General features: G+C 39.2%; 1 protein-coding gene across 1 annotated transcript; it reads left to right on the top strand.

Annotated features, from left to right (window-relative positions):
- Positions 1-2,603: 2,603 nt before the first annotated feature.
- LOC115207664 (interferon-induced GTP-binding protein Mx3) lies at positions 2,604-8,413 on the top strand. The gene is made up of 12 exons (XM_029774982.1): positions 2,604-2,917; positions 3,724-3,861; positions 4,066-4,220; positions 4,323-4,461; positions 4,558-4,756; positions 4,947-5,025; positions 5,125-5,247; positions 5,471-5,612; positions 5,789-5,947; positions 6,140-6,216; positions 6,367-6,612; positions 7,943-8,413. Exons 1-12 carry the CDS (start codon positions 2,728-2,730, stop codon positions 8,165-8,167), a joined length of 1,872 nt encoding a protein of 623 aa, XP_029630842.1. The 5' UTR covers positions 2,604-2,727; the 3' UTR covers positions 8,168-8,413.
- The last annotated feature ends 9,494 nt before the right edge of the window (positions 8,414-17,907 follow it).

The following is a 17,907-nucleotide window of genomic DNA, read 5'->3' as shown; positions in this document are numbered from 1 at the left end:
TCCAGGCTAGATGGACGTCATATTGTACAATTTGCGTCTCCCCTTTTCATGGTCATGGCTGGAAGGGATCCAGCTTTTGTCAAATTAACATCATATTTGACATTTCGTAGCAGATTAGGAGAGTTTAGGCAGCAGGTTAGGAGAATTAGGTTAAAGTTAGGAAAAGAGTTAGGGTTAGCTAAAACACACTTTTTTTTTTTCCTTCTGACAATTTGACAAAAGCTGGATCCCTTTTAGCCAGGCCCTTTTTCATAGGCCTAGATTACATGGTTGCATTCAAGACAAGGTGCTTTTTATTGATCTGTTGTCAGTAGAGTAGGCATAGGCTACCATTTTATTTAAAAAAATATTCAGCTAATTTCCCAAGTCATATAAAGTGTAGTAGAATTGCATGAAATGTTTATCAAAGGACATATTTTTCACGCTCAAAGGAAACGTCTCTGATATATATATATATATATATATATACATACAGTTGAAGTCGGAAGTTTACATACACCTTAGCCAAATACATTTAAACTCAGTTTTTCACAATTCCTTACATTTAATCCTAGTAAGAATTCCCTGTCTTAGGTCAGTTAGGATCACCACCTTATTTTAAGAATGTGAAATGTCAGAATAATAGTAGAGATAATTATTTATTTCAGCTTTTATTTCTCTCATCACATTCCCAGTGAGTCAGAAGTTTACATACACTCAATTAGTATTTTGTAGCATTGCCTTTAAATTGTTTAACTTGGGTCAAACGCTTCGGGTAGCCTTCCACAAGCTTCCCACAATAAGTTGGGTGAATTTTGGCCCATTCCTCCTGACAGAGCTGGTGTAACTGAGTCAGGTTTGTAGGCCTCCTTGCTCACACACGCTTTTTCAGTTCTGCCCACAAATTGTCTATAGGATTGAGGTCAGGGCTTTGTGATGGCAACTCCAATACCTTGACTTTGTTGTCCTTAAGCCATTTTGCCACAACTTTGGAAGTATGCTTAGGGTCATTGTCCATTTGGAAGTCCCATTTGCGACCAAGCTTTAACTTCCTGACTGATGTCTTGAGATGTTGCTTCAATATATCGACATAATTTTCATTCCTCATGATGTCATCTATTTTGTGAAGTGCACTAGTCCCTCCTGCAGCAAAGCACTCCCACAACATGATGCTGCCACCCCTGTGCTTCACGGTTGGGATGGTGTTCTTCGGCTTACAAGCCTCCCCCTTTATCTTCCAAACATAACGCTGGTCATTATGGCCAAACAGTTCTATTTGTGTTTCATCAGACCAGAGGATATTTCTCCAAAAAGTACGATATTTGTCCCCATGTGCAGTTGCAAACCGTAGTCTGGCTTTTTTATGGCGGTTTTGGAGCAGTGGCTTCTTCCTTGCTGAGCGGCCTTTCAGGTTATGTCGATATAGGACTCGTTTTACTGTGGATATAGATACTTTTGTACCTGTTTCCTCCAGCATCTTCACAAGGACTTTGCTGTTGTTCTGGGATTGATTTGTACTTTTCGCACCAAAGTACATTCATCTCTAGGAGACAGAACGCATCTCCTTCCTGAGCGGTATGACAACTGTGTGGTCCCATGGTGTTTATACTTGCATACTATTGTTTGTACAGATGAACGTGGTACCTTCAGGCATTTGGAAATTGCGCCCAAGGATGAACCAGACTTGTGGAGGTCTACAATTTTTTTTCTGAGGTCTTGGCTGATTTCTTTTGATTTTCCCATGATGTCAAGGAAAGAGGCACTGAGTTTGAATGTAGGCAATACAGTGAATTATAAGTGAAAGAATCTGTCTGTAAACAATTGTTGGAAAAATGTATTGTGTCATGCAAAGTAGATGTCCTAACCGACTTGCCAAAACTATATTTTGTTAACAAGAAATTCGTGGAGTGGTTGAAAAACAAGTTTTAATGACTCCAACCTAAGTGTATGTAAACTTCCGACTTCAACTGTGGCTTATAAACCTGTCCCACTACACGTTTATTAATAGCCTAAATTATCACTATCCAATCTAATAATCCCATTAGGAATAGTAGGCTTGCATTAGTCTACAAAGTTGATGATAGAGGCATGCAATCCTTTATTATAAAGGTGAATTTCTATGGTGAAAAATAGCTTAAATCCAGTGACAGGGTGATATTTTTTGTTGATTTCAAGTTGAATTCACATTAGTTGACAACGCAACCAAATGTAAATCAGTTGAAATTACGTCTCTGCCCAGTGGGAATGACCTCACAGTTTAGGTTGACCTATTTGGATTTTGTTGGAGTATTAAACCAAGTGTTTTTTTTTTTAAATCTATTGTCAAAATAAAAAAAATGTGTCAAAATTAAAAACCGTTTTGAGCTGTCAAATGCATTGCGCTCAATATCAGACCACGTCAGGCAGGCCACACAATTAACCTGAACTAGTCTATAGCTTTTCTAGTGAGACAGGGCCATCTAGTGGTGTAGCCTAGAAATGCCGCCATGTCTCACATGTCGTTTGGTAAAATTGGGTGCAGCTTCCAGCTTCAGCACTAACCTTTAATGAAGAAATGAAAGTAGAAAAACCGCTTAAGTTTCGATTCCCAGGGATGACACTGAACACACGAAACCAGTTGTTTCACCCATTATAAAACGTGTCGAGACGTAAAATCTCCTGTATCGGAGAAAAGGGACACGCAGTGGTCATCAGATAGCAGAACACCTTGCTGTTTATTTAAGTGTTATCACTAAATAATAATTCACAATGAATAACACTCTAAACCAACATTATGAGGAGAAGGTGCGTCCCTGTATTGACCTCATCGACTCTCTACGCTCCCTTGGCGTAGAGAAGGACCTTGCGCTGCCAGCCATCGCCGTGATAGGGGACCAGAGTTCAGGGAAGAGCTCAGTGCTGGAGGCGCTATCTGGGGTGGCTTTGCCAAGGGGGAGTGGTGAGTGATAATTTATCAAACTGAGATAACAATTATTTATCATCTATCAATGTCTCAGAGAGGTTTAACAAGTGAGCCTGTATTGATTTGTTTATCATTTGAGCTCTAATTTAATATGTTAAAGGGGAAGTTCACCCATTTTATATGTGGCCTTATTTTCACTCTTTCTGTGATTGTAATTGATCGCCCAAAGTTTTTTTGGTATTATATATATATATATTATTTTTTTTTCATTACAGAGAATTAGTTTTGCTGAGTCATCACTTGCCATTGACTGTATTGCAATATGCAAATATGTCTAACGCATATTATAAAACACTAAAACACTCCACAACATCTATTACATGAAAATCCCATTCTGACTCAATGTTGTCTCTGCACTCATAAATAAAAAAATAAAAAAATATCAACTGTGCCATGAATCCATGTTTGAATGATGCTTTTTACAACAGCAACACAAATATGCAAATATAGATTTATGGGACAGTGGAACATTATACAGTATATATATATATTTTGTGCCGAGACATCATTCAGAATTGGTTTGGAGTGTTTTCTAACATGCTTTCAATACATTTTCATAATGCATTATGGTCAATGATTGATGACTGAGCAAAATGTGACTACCAATTTTCTTTAAAACAAGATATTTTTGAGGATCAACTACAAGCACAGAAAGATGGAATATTTCATAATTTCATTTGATTGTACTGGGGAAATGTTGTATATGGACTGTTTTTTCTGGGTTTCTTACAGATTAATTTAATCTCTTTCACGCTTTCTAACTCCTCTGTCAACTCTGACAGGTATTGTAACACGATGCCCTCTCGAGCTGAAGATGAAGAGGAAGAAAGAAGGAGAGGAATGGCACGGAAAAATCAGCTACCAAGACCATGAGGAGGAGATTGAGGACCCCTCTGATGTGGAGAAGAAAATTCGTGAAGGTGTGGTCATTGGTCTGCTGATCATGGCAAAGATGAAAGTCTCTAAAGTCTTATCTATGTTCTCTACTCCATAAGAGAGCACACCCATAAGTATTAAATACCTAAATGCCAATAAAAAGATAACTTGATCCACTTTACTATTGTGCTGTTGGAACCCTGGTGGTTTTTAGCAACGGTGTTCTGTATTCTTATTCCTCCCTCCAGCCCAGGATGACATGGCAGGTGTGGGGGTGGGTATCAGTGATGACCTCATCAGCCTGGAGATTGGCTCCCCTGACGTCCCAGACCTCACACTCATCGACTTGCCAGGCATCGCCCGGGTAGCTGTCAAGGGTCAACCTGAGAACATTGGTGAACAGGTATACCCTTCCACCCCACCCCCAATGTTAGTGGGAAAACACTGTGCATTTTTAACCCCAGTCCCCCCACAACATGTTATGTATAATAATTGACATTTCCAGATTAAGAGACTGATACGGAAGTTCATCATGAAGCAAGAAACAATCAATTTGGTGGTTGTGCCATGCAACGTTGACATTGCAACCACAGAGGCTTTGAAGATGGCACAAGAGGTGGACCCTGAAGGGGAAAGGACATTAGGTATTCCCCCTTTAATTATTTACTATACTATTATGGACCATGTTGACTTGTGTTGACTTTAATGAGTTAGACTTGTGTGTGTTTCCCATTGAACAGGCATCCTGACCAAGCCTGACCTGGTAGACAAAGGCACAGAAGAGACGGTGGTGGACATAGTTCATAATGAGGTTATCCACCTGACTAAGGGCTACATGATAGTCAAGTGCAGGGGCCAGAAGGAGATCATGGAGCGAGTCTCACTGTCCGAGGCCACAGAGAGGGAGAAGGCTTTCTTCAAAGAGCACGCTCATCTCAGGTTGGTCCTCTGGGTTGAAGTGTGCCTTAGATTTTAAAATCTGTCTTGGAAAGCATTAAGCAAATTTGATCCAATGCCCATTTTTCAACACCCATAAAGTGTGTTAGTTTTTAATTGAATTGTGTACCTGTATGGTAACCAAACTATTTGGTATGTGGTGAAAAACTGTTTTTTTCTAACCTTTCTGCAGCACACTATATGATGAGGGCCATGCCACCATCCCTAAACTGGCAGAGAAATTAACTCTTGAACTAGTGCATCATATTGAGGTCAATTCCTCTTCCATTACATTTCACTGCACAAAATCCTATACATTTGTTACTGAGTGACTGTTGCCATAAGCCATGACTCTGCGTTGTGCCCTTTAGAAATCCCTGCCTCGTCTAGAAGAGCAGATTGAGGCAAAGCTGGCAGAGACACATGCCGAGCTGGAAAGATATGGTACCGGGCCACCTGAGGACTCGGCAGAAAGGATGTACTTCCTGATCGATGTGAGCCCTCCAGCCTGCAACAGATGATTTAGTTACCCTCTCCTTCAGTCAGCTCTGGCCTTGACCCAAACTCACAACAGCCATGTTTGTCTTTGTTAGCAAAACTTAGCAATTCAGGAAAGCATTTGAAAGTTGATGAAATCTTATCCATAGATGTTTCTCTTTACACATCTACACATTTATCCCTCCCAAGTATCTAATAACTTCTCTTTCTGTGTTTCAGAAAGTGACTGCATTCACCCAGGATGCCATTAACCTGAGCACTGGGGAGGAGCTGAAAAGCGGAGTTCGTCTCAACGTCTTCTCCACACTCAGACAAGAGTTTGGGAAATGGAAGTTACACCTGGATCACTCTGGAGAAAACTGTGAGTTCACCATTATCATGCTCCGATGCACCCATCAAAAATGATGGCTTATTTCAACGAGCTAGATTTGCTATTTGAATTGAGATTGATGTACACAATTTTAATTTGACATGGAAGGCTCACACACTTGCTTATTTAGTGTAATGCAACATAATGACATCCTTTGTATATTGCAGTTAACCAGAGGATCGAGGGAGAAGTGGCTGATTATGAGATGACGTACCGTGGAAGGGAGCTCCCAGGGTTCATCAACTACAAGACCTTTGAGGTGATGGTGAAAGACCAGATCAAACAACTTGAGGAACCAGCAGTCAAGAAACTAAAGGAGATTTCAGGTACAGTACATGTTTGAGAAGGTTCTTTTTTTTACCTATACTAAAACCCAGTTAGTGTTTTTATTTAATATGGGGGCCCTATTTGCCAAACTATGAAGCCAAAATGATTTATGTATATTTTCCATCCAAGAATGTAATCTATCTTTGAGTCCAGTGTCACAGTGATGTTCTGGTGTTTCTTCCCTTCTCTAGATGCCGTTAGGAAGGTGTTCTTACTGCTGGCTCAGAGCAGCTTCATTGGATTTCCTAACCTCCTGAAATCAGCAAAGGTATATCTCACACCATGCAATATTAATGTCACCATTTATCCCTGATATTCCCACAGTTGGTCATCAACCTGTATGTGAATGAGATGGCTGACATGCACCAACTACATTTATCCCCTGTTGAATGACTGAGTTGTGTTTTGTTAACTACAGACAAAGATTGAGGCCATTAAGCAGGTGAATGAGTCTACGGCTGAGTCCATGTTGAGGACTCAGTTCAAGATGGAGCTGATAGTGTACACACAGGACAGCACCTACAGCCACAGTCTGAGTGAGAGGAAGAGGGAGGAGGAAGATGACCAACCCTTACCGACCATTAAGATAAGGAGTACAATCTTTAGCACAGACAACCATGCCACCCTACAGGAGATGATGCTGCACCTCAAGTCCTATTACAGGGTAAGTACTGTGTAAATCACCATCTTAGATGCTGGCCTAACACCCTAAACAAGAACCTACCTGTATTTCCACTAGCTCTTCAGACTAGGGATGAGAGGGCACTAACTCAGAGATTGAATGGAACTGCTGACTCTTAAACTAATTTCTTCACCAATTCCCTGAAAGCTAGATTATATTGTTGCATGTGAATGTGCTATAACATTATACAATTCAGAGTGTGTGTGAACCAACCATTGTTAGGGGGGTAAAACTTGAATGGGACAAAAGTAATGATAGATCACTACAGTGAGGGAAAAAAAGTATTTGATCCCCTGCTGATTTTGTACGTTTGCCCACTGACAAAGAAATGATCAGTCTATAATTTTAATGGTAGGTTTATTTGAACAGTGAGAGACAGAATAACAACAAAAAAATCCTGAAAACCGCATGTCAAAAATGTTATAAATTGATTTGCATTTTAATGAGGGAAATAAATATTTGACCCCCTCTCAATCAGAAAGATTTCTGGCTCCCAGGTGTCTTTTATACAGGTAACGAGCTGAGATTAGGAGCACACTCTTAAAGGGAGTGCTCCTAATCTCAGTTTGTTACCTATATAAAAGACACCTGTCCACAGAAGCAATCAATCAGATTCCAAACTCTCCACCATGGCCAAGACCAAATAGCTCTCCAAGGATGTCAGGGACAAGAGTGTAGATCTACACAAGGCTGGAATGGGCTACAAGACCATCGCCAAGCAGCTTGGTGAGGAAGGTGACAACAGTTGGTGCGATTATTCGACAATGACCCAAAACACACGGCCAAGGCAACAAAGGAGTGGCTCAAGAAGAAGCATATTAAGGTCCTGGAGTGGCCTAGCCAGTCTCCAGACCTTAATTCCATAGAAAATCTGTGGAGGGAGCTGAAGGTTCGAGTTGCCAAACGTCAGCCTCGAACCCTTAATGATTTGGAGAAGATCTGCAAAGAGGAGTGGGACAAAATCCCTCCTGAGATGTGTGCAAACCTGGTGGCCAACTACAAGAAACGTCTGACCTCTGATTGCCAACAAGGGTTTTGCCACCTAGTACTAAGTCAGGTTTTGCAGAGGGGTCAAATACTTATTTCCCTCATTAAAATGCAAATCAATTTATGACATTTTTGACATGCGTTTTACTGGATTTTTTTGTTGTTATTCTGTCTCTCACTGTTCAAATAAACCTACCATTAAAATTATAGACTGATCATTTCTTTGTCAGTGGGCAAACATACAAAATCAGCAGGGGATCAAATACTTCTTTCCATCACTGTATATCTATCTATTTGAATAATAGGTGTTCTGTCTCTTTATCAGATATCCAGTCAGCGTTTGGCTGATCAGATTCCCATGGTGATCCGCTACCTGGTTCTGCAGGAGTTTGCTTCCCAGCTGCAGAGGGAGATGCTTCAGACTCTGCAGGAGAAGGACAACATCGAGCAGCTGCTGAAGGAGGACTTCGACATCGGCAGCAAGAGGGCTGCACTGCAGAACAAGCTCAAACGTCTGATGAAGGCACGCAGCTACCTAGTGGAGTTCTAGTATGGACAGCTGCTTGTTAACATTTAGGATGGTCTTGATTTTTTTTAAATGTAATGTATTTTTTGGGAGGATAACAGACATATACAACAAAATGTACAATGTGGACCCAGAGGATATCACTTGAAAGTGTTAATTAAAAAGCTTGTTTCCAAAGTGGTCCTCAATGGTAAAAACAATAACACATATGATTAAAAAGCAAGTCAAAATTACAAACAACCATAAATACATTCATTTATATTGACATCCTAAAAAGTGGCACTTTTCCCTTACCTTTTTGTCCATTTCATGGGGGTCTTCCCTTACCTTAAAAATCAACCATATTAATTTCACATTAAAACAAACTATTAATTGGATATCATACCGATCCTTCAAATAACATACACCTGACCAGCAGTAGTCGGCACAAGGGGCAGTGGAGTGGTTTCTCTTACTTAGACAACCTTCTCCAAATGAAAACCTTTGCCTGCATTTTAAACCTATTTTTAACTTTTTCTTTGCTTGATCTCAAAGGAGAGAACCAAAACGCAGCAGGGACATGCATCTTCTTTATTGACGGGAAAAGAAGGAAAAAAACAAACAAACATGTATACAAAACGATGAACGACAAAATAACAGTCTTGAAGGCAACACCGGAATCCAAGAACAATCTCCCACAAACACTAAACCAAACACATACCCATATATAGGACTCTCAATCAGAGGCAACTAGAAAACACCTGCCTCCAATTGAGAGTCCAACCCCAATAAACTAGACATAGAAATACAAAAGACTAGAGACCACATAGAAATACAAACATAGAACATAACCCCAAAAACCCGGAACTAACTAAACCAACAACCTACTAAATAAATCACCACCCCGAACCACATAAACAAAATACCCTCTGCCACGTCCTGACCAAACTACAATAACAAATAACCCTTATACTGGTCAGGACGTGACAGGGAGGCTATTCCATAGAAAAATGCCTTTATAAAAAAATGTGCTCCTCGCAGTACTGTTTACTCTTGGGATTTTACAAGACATAACACTAGCTCTGGTATTGTAACTGCTGGTTATAGATCATATCAATGTGTTTTTTCATATAACCTGGTGCGTCATCATTTAAGATGTCAAACATATGATCCATTTTAAGTTGGTCCACTCTGGACTCCAAAGGCAACAAGCCCACCTCCTGGAATTCCTGTACCCCTATGTGGATCCTAGGGGGGACATTCAGCATATACCTGATAACATTATTTTGCATGACCCGCATTGTCTTTTTCAGCTTTTTTGATAGCCCACTATACCAAGCAGAACAGGCATAATCAAAATGACACTGAATCAAGGTTGAAACAAGCAGTTCTTAACTTTGATGTTAAAATATCTAGTGTTACGATATAAACATTTCAATTTATTTGCCATTGTAGAAAGAATTTCAGCACCAATCAGGTCTCCGTAAAGGGATTGATCTAGGCACACACCAAAATAAGTTACACTTGTTTTAGATTCAATCTCCTTACCTGCACAGTTTACCTATATCTTGTCAGCCCTAAGCAATCTACGTTTTGTTCCAAACAAAATCGAATTAAGTTTTTCCCAAATGTAGTGACAATTTGTTGTCAGTCAACCAATCTCTAACGAAATGCAATTCCTTACTCAGGGTCTCCTCTATGTAAACTGTATCTTTCGCTGATACCAGTATGGCTGAATCATCAACATAAAGCAAGAGTTTGCACTTTACTGTATCTGGCATATCATTAACATATATAAGAATTAAGAGAGGCCCTAAATTTGATCCCTGCGGTACTCCACAGGATATTTCTTTGGCCTCTGACAGAACATCACCAACATTACATACTTGTGTTCTGTTGGTCAGATAAGACCTCAACCAATTCACTGCTACATAATTTAGACCCATGCATTTCAGTTTCATTAGGAGAATATGATGGTCCACAGTGTCAAAAGCTTTCTGCAAGTCTAACATGACCATACCTGTATAGTTCCCCCTTCTCACTTTCCTGCTTAATGTGGTCCAAATGGTGGATAAGGCAAGTATCAGTGGAATGAGCTGTTCTAAAGCCAGATGGTAGTTCATAAAGAAGTTTGTGCTCGAGAAGGTATCCCTCAAGTTGATTAAAAACAAATCTCTCAACAACTTTGGATGAGGTGCTGAGGATCAACACAAGCCTGTAGTTTCCTACATTTGTTTTACTGCTCTTCTTGTGGAGCGGATCCACCCCGGCTGTTTTGAGATCATTGGGAAATGTACCACTACTAATAAAAGTTTACAATATGCATTATCATTTTAGCAGTGACACAACCACTATACTTGATGAATCTTGCAGGAAGATTATCCAGCCCAGTTGATTTGTTTTTGCTCATTAAGCATACTAGACTTGAAACTTTGTCCTCTGTTGCAATTCACAGATCAAACAAATCATTTGTGATAGCTTTGCTATGGTAAAAGTTCTTAGTGAAAGACTGGCCATAGTGTCCAGAGCAGGTCGGTAACTTCTTAACCAGAGATGAGGCTATAGTAGTAAAAAATGTGTTAAAATAATTTGCAACCTTTTCCTGGTCATAGCATAAAACATCATCAATATCCAGGCCAATACTACAGGATTTTACCTTATGGGGAGTTGAGCTAATGTCCTTAAAAATGGTCCACAGTTTACGAGGCTGATGTAAGTTGTCATTAACAGCGTCTATGTAATGTTGGGATTTGTCCTTTTCCATTTTGTATCTTGCCTGGTTTCTACAGTTAATATAACCATCATAATCTTGTTATAGATTTGTCCTTCTGAATCTGGCCAGGTAGACGTCCCTTTTTCGGTATAAGATCTCGGAAGTGATCCATTTCCCTGACCACTGTTTGCTTAGAATTTGTTTCATCGGAGCCCGAGAGTCGAGCGCAGACAGAAACAGATCTTTAAAAAGATACCAAGCTTGAGCAGCATCATCACAGTTTAGTGCATGAGACCAATCCATAATGCCAAGTACTTCTACAAAACGTTCCTTTGAGTATTGTTTCATAGACCGTACCTTCATTTATTTATTACCTGTCTCGAGTAGCATTTTGGATGTCTTACGGGTACAGTAGGTTACCATATGATCACTAAAACCAATATTTAAGACTCCTGACTGACAGACATTCTCTTGGTCTGATACAATAATCAAATCCAAAATGTATTTACTGTCAGTACACACCCGGGTTGGCTCAATCAGTTGTTTTAGTCCAAATAACTGATTAAAGTTATACAGGGCATTTACTAGTGTACTTTTCTTGGGTTATAACTGCACATTTGTATTAAAATCGCCAAGCAGAAAACATTCCCTATCAGCAAATACATTGTGATCACAGCAATTCGATTCAAGTAAACCATATAAATGATTCTGCTTAGGAGGCCGATAGCACACACCAACAAGTATAGGACGACATATAGGAAGAAGAATATCTACCCATGCAACCTCAAGACCATCCATTTTCAGATCTGAACGAAGGTTAAAATGCACATCATTCCTAGTGAAAACGCACACGCTGCCACCGTTTCGGTTTCAGTCAATTCTGTGACTAATGCCAGATGGATTGGTCAATGGAAGTAGGCCTCCGGTAGCATTGCAGTGGGGTTTGGGGTAGATTCTGTAATCTCAGTTCATTGCACAGCAACTGTAATAGAAGTTACTATGCAATCAAGTTCTTTGCTATCCTTTCTTGTTTATAATATTAAACTCAAATGCCTGATGAAGGCAAACAGCTAGCCTACCTGGTGGCTGCCTGATAACATTTGGGAACAGAGAAGGAAGTGCAATCATTTTACTGATAGGTTTATATTTCTGCAAAGACACTTTTTATTGTTATGGTGTCTCCTTTTTATCATGTCTGGATGGTGGGCCTATGGACCTCAGAACTGAAACATATCATGTAAGACTCGATTCCCAGGGATGACACTGGCTGTTTTTACCCATTTATAAAAACGAGTAGAGTGTAAAGTGCGGTGTCATTTATAGTGCTAGACTGGAGCTGCATGAGGGACCCTTACAAAAAAAGATTGCCGTTTTGAAAAGTGAAGTAACTGTAGTAGACTATGGTATTTTGGACGCAGTAATTGGAGAATTACTGCAGTTATAATGCACTCTGACTGCAATCTTTTTTGTAAGGTGAATACTGTTAAAATATATGCTTTGCCAATAATTTCATAACCTTTCAACATCCGCAGTGGCATCAGATAACAGAACATCTTGCTTTTTATTTCAGTGTTATCACTAAATAATAATACACGCTGAACCAACATTATGAGGAGAAGGTGCATTCTGGATATAACTTTTGGGCTCCTGAGTGGTGCAGCGGGATAAGGCACTGCATCTCAGTGCTAGAGGCGTCACTATAGTACCTCGTTTGAATCCAGGCTGTATCACATCCGGCCGTGATTGGGTGTCCCATAGGGCGGCACACAACGTTGTCTGGGTTTGGCCGGAGTAAGCCGTCATTGGAAATAAGAATTTGTTCTTAACTGACTTGCCTAGTTAAATAAAGGTTAAATAAAATTTGAAAAATAAACTCCCTGCACTGCCTTGGCAAACTGGGACGAAAATTCTTCCCTGACATTTTTGCCACACCAGCCATTTGCTTCTCTTGTTCTCTTTCTTCAGCTTGATGATGGACCTGGGCATCATCATTATCTGGGCTAGGCCTAGCGTCATCCTAGTTGTCAAGGAATAAAAACACTTAAACAATTATAGGGAACACACATTATAAACTAATTAGCAGTTTAAGTGCGTCTATTAGTAGACATAATTAGGATTATTGTGTCATATGTGTTCCCCCCTACCCTAGTGCTAATTACTATTACATATTAAGGAACTGGCAGTACATCTGTGTGTCTCTGTTTTCTTCCTACCTCCACTGCACTCATTCCTGAGCTGTCTCCGCTAAGCCTAGCATCTTTTCTCACGGCACTGGTACCAGAACACCAGGAGACAACACTGCCCTTTACTGAGCCCAGCAACATCCTAGTTGTGAATTAATTAACACATTTATTAGAAAACCTACTAAATAAATTATCTTGCCTATGCCGTTCGGCCATCACTCATTCATATATTTTTATGTACATATTCTTATTCATTCCTTTACACTTGTGTGTATAAGGTAGTTGTTGTGAAATTGTTAGGTTAGATTACTTGTTAGACATTACTGCATGGTCGGAACTAGAAGCACAAGCATTTCGCTACACTCGCATTAACATCTGCTAACCATGTGTATGTGACAAATAAAATTAGATTTGATTTAAATGCTTAATAGGTTACCATTGGTTCTAATACAGTGCCTTCAGAAAGTACTCACACCCCTAGACCTTTTCCCCCATTTTGTTGTGTTACAGCCTGAATTTAAAATGAATTCAATTGAGATTTGTCACTGGCCTGCACACAATACATAGTAATGTCAAAGTGGAATTATCTTTTTTTTTTAATTTTCACAAATTTACAAAAAATGTAAAGCTGAAATGTCTTGTGTCAATACGTATTCAACGCCTTTGTTATGGCAAGTCTAAATAAGTATACGGCAAGCCTAAATATGTAACAAGTCACATAATAAGTTGCATGGACTGACTCTGTGTGCAATAATAGTGTTTAATAGGATTTTTGAATGACTACCTCGTCTCTGTACCCTACACATACAGATAATTGTAAGGTCCCTCAGTCGAGCAGTGAATTTCAAACACAGATTCAACCACAAAGACCAAGGAGGTTTTCCAATGCCTCGTAAATAAGGGAACCTATTGGCAGATGGGTAAAAATAAATAAAAAAGCAGTCATTGAATATCCCTTTGAGCATGGTGTAGTTAGTTATTAATTACACTTTGGATGGTGTATCAATACACCCAGTCACTACAAAGATACAGGCGTCCTTCCTAACACAGTTGCCAGAGAGTTAGGAAACCGCTCTGGGATTTCACCATGAGGCCAATGGTGACTTTAAAACAGTTACAGAGTTCAATGGCTGTGATGGGAGAAAACTGAAGATGGATAAACAACATTGTAGTTACTGATCAATACTAACCTAATTGACAGAGTGAAAAGGAGGAAGCTTGTACAGAATAGAAATATTCCAAAATATGCATCCTGTTTGCAACAAGGCACTAAAGTAACACTGCAAAAAAAATGCTGGCCAAGCAATTCACTTTTTGTCCTGAATATGAAGTGTTATTTCTGGGGAAAATCCAATACAACACATTACTGAGTACCACTGTCCGTATTTTCAAGCATAGTGGTGGCTGCATCATGTTATGGGTACGCTTGTAATTATTAAGGACTGGGGAATTTTTCAAGATAAAAAAACATTTACGGAATGGAGCTAAGCACAGGCCGGGTAGGCCGTCATTGTAAATAAGAATTTGTTCTTAACTGACTTGCCTAGTTAAATAAAGATTAAATAAAATAAAATAGGCAAAAATTCTAGAGGACAACCTGGTTCTGTCTGCTTTCCACCAGACACTGAGAGATTAACCCTCCTGCTGTCTTCCGGTCGAATTGGACCGATTTACAAGTTCTCTCTGTAGTTAATTTAATCTGATTGTCATAAGGTTCCATGACTGTCCACACAGGGCATCTGAACACACAAAATGCATTGATGGTTTTCATTACATTTTGGGTGTTTTATATAACTTTTGTTATATAAAATGACCGTTCATTAGAAATGAATGGGTGAGACTACAATTAGTGAATAAAATTAACTTCAGGCACATGCCCATTCATCAGATGGACACACTTCCTCTCCCAGACCCCCACATGCATGTGTGTTTGATCAAACACACACACACACACACACACACCTCACTCCCCTTCTTGGCTTCATGGCAACCCCCATGGGAACCACACCTGTTGGCATTCTCACAAACAATCGCAATATTGTTTCAATAATATATATACATTTTCTCGCAGCTCTAGTATATAAAGCTTTTTTGAGGCCTTGCTAACAATTCATTCTGTGGCAGCACAATGACCAAATGATATACTGTATGTGAGGCTCTTGATCATATCTTTGATCATGACACTGGTGAGGAGGAGAGAGTCCTTGTTAAACTTTGACACAAAGTAGTCTGTGATAAATAGCACAATATGTTTCATCTGAGTATTTGTTATAGTCAAAATAATCCATACATTATGTTTTTTTTAACTCAAAAACGGGTTGTACGAGCTCAGGTCATACTGGCCATAAATAGCAAATAGAAGTTCAAAACTTGTAATGTTCACAATAACTTAAGTTGATAAAAAGATCTAACACAACATTAGGTGATAATATATGTATTATTATGGATTTATAATCAGCTATAATGGAGCGGTCATTTTGTACCGGGAACACAGAATGAATTAACATGAAACAAACACAACAGGAGGGTTAATTAATCTATCAGCAGGACAACACAAGGCTAAATCTACACTGCAGTTGCTTACCAAGAAGACAGTGAATGTTCCTGAGTGGCCTAGTTAAAGGGTTGACTTACAGTACCACCTACTCATTCATGGGTTTATTATTTTTACTATTTTCTACATTGTAGAATAAGACATAATAACTATGAAATAACACATATGGAATCATATAAAAAACAAAAAAGTGTTAAACAAATCAAATTACATTTTATATTTGAGATTCTTCAAAGTAGCCACCTTTTGCCTTGATGACAGCTTTGCACACTCTTGGCATTCTCTCAACCAGCTTCATGAGGTCTTCACCTGGAATGCATTTCAATTAACAGGTGTGCCTTCTTAAAAGTTAATTTGAGGAATTTATTTCCTTCTTAATGCTTTTGAGCCAATCAGTTGTGTTGTGAAAAGGTAGAGTTGGTATACAGAAGATAGCCCTATTTGGTAAAAGACCAAGTCCATATTATACCAAGAGCAGCACAAATAAGCAAAGAGAACAGACAGTCCATCATTACTTCAAGACATGAAGGTCAGTCAATCCGGAAAATGTCAAGATCTTTGAAAAAAATGTCTGGTGCAGTCGCAAAAACCATCAAGCGTTATGATAAAACTGGCTCTCATGAGGACTGCCACAGGAAAGAGTTACCTCTTCTGCAGAGGATAAGTTTATTAGAGTTACCAGCCTTAGAAACTGCAGCCCAAATAAATGCCTCACAGAGTTCAAGTAACAGACACATCTCAACATCAACTGTTCAGAGGAGACTGCGTGAATCAGGCCTTCATGGTCAAATTGCTGCAAAGAAACCACTACTAAAGGACATCAATAAGAAGAAGAGACTTGCTTGGGCCAAGAAACACGAGCAATGAACAGTAGACTAGCGGAAATCTTTAATTTGGTCTGAGTCCAAATTTTTTATTTTTACTTCTAACTGACGTGTCTGTGAGAAGCAGTGTAAGTGAACGGACGATCTCCACATGTGTGGTTCCCACCATGAAGTATGGAGGAGGTGTGATGGTGCTTTGCTTGTCACACTGTCGGTGATGTATTAAGAATTCAAGGCACACATAACCACTTAACCTTTTCCTTCAAGACTGTTGGAAAAACATTCAGGGTGAAGCTGGTTGAGAGAATGCCAAGAGGGGCGGCAGGTAGCCTAGTGGTTAGAGCGTTGGGCCAGTAACTGAAAGGTTGCTAGATCGAATCCTTGAGCTGACAAGGTAAAAATCTGTCGTTCTACCCCTGAACAAGGCAGTTAACCCACTAGGCCATCATTGTAAATCATAACTTGTTCTTAACTGACTTGCCTAGTTAAAAAAAAGTGTGTAAAGCTGTCATCAAGACAAAGGGTGGCAATTTGTTGAAAAAAGTGTTGGTTACCACACGTGTGTTATATCATAGTTTGATGTCTTCACTATTATTTTACAATGTAGAAAATAGTTCAAATAAAGAAAAATTCTTGAATGAGTAGGTGTGTCCAAACTTTGACCGGTATTGTAAATCTGCTTGAAAATCTATGGCAAGATTTGAAAATGGTTGTCTAGCAATGATCAACAACCAATTTGACAGAGCTTGTGAATACTTATGTAAATGAGATATTTCTGTATTTCATTTTCAAGGAATTTGCAAACATTTCTAAACATTTCTTTTCACTTTGTCATTATGGGGTATTGTGTGTAGATTGGTGAGAAAAAAATGCATTTAATCCATTCTGAATTCAAGCTGTAACACAACAAAATGTGGAAGTCAAGAGGTATGAATACTTTCTGAAGGCACAGTGCCTTATAAAAAGCCTAGCTATTTACACTGAATAAAAATAAAATCGCAACATGTAAAGTCTTGGTCCCATGTTTTCGGGAGCTGAAATAAAAAATCCCAGAAATGTTCCATACACACAAAAAGCTAATTTCTCCCAAATTTTGTACACAAATTTGTTTAGATCCCTGATAGTGAGCATTTCTCCTTTGCCAAGATAATCCATCCACCTCACAGGTGTGACTGAGTGTACATTCTGAACCTTGTTTGAAGTCAGTCGGTCACTTGACCAAGGAGCTATTGAAATTAGAATGTTGGAAAAATTAATGTAAAATCGTGTGAGATGAAAAGGGACAAACTAAAAGGTGTGCATTGTCTAGGCCCACTGAGTGTACACTCTGAACCTTGTTTGAGGTCAGTAGGTCACATGACCACGGAGCTAATGAAATTCAAATGTAAAAAAAGTTTGTAATTTGTATATGCTCCCTAACTAATTCAACTAGGAATACAGAATGCTGCTCACATTTCCACGTTTATTAGCTTTGCAAAGCAAATTAATTTCCAAATCGTGAAAAAAAGACC

The sequence above is a fragment of the Salmo trutta genome, chromosome 14, assembly GCF_901001165.1.
Source record: "Salmo trutta chromosome 14, fSalTru1.1, whole genome shotgun sequence".
Taxonomy (NCBI): Eukaryota; Metazoa; Chordata; class Actinopteri; order Salmoniformes; family Salmonidae; genus Salmo; species Salmo trutta.
The sequence above is the reverse complement of the archived record's forward strand: the minus strand, read 5'-3'. Positions and strand labels throughout refer to the sequence as shown.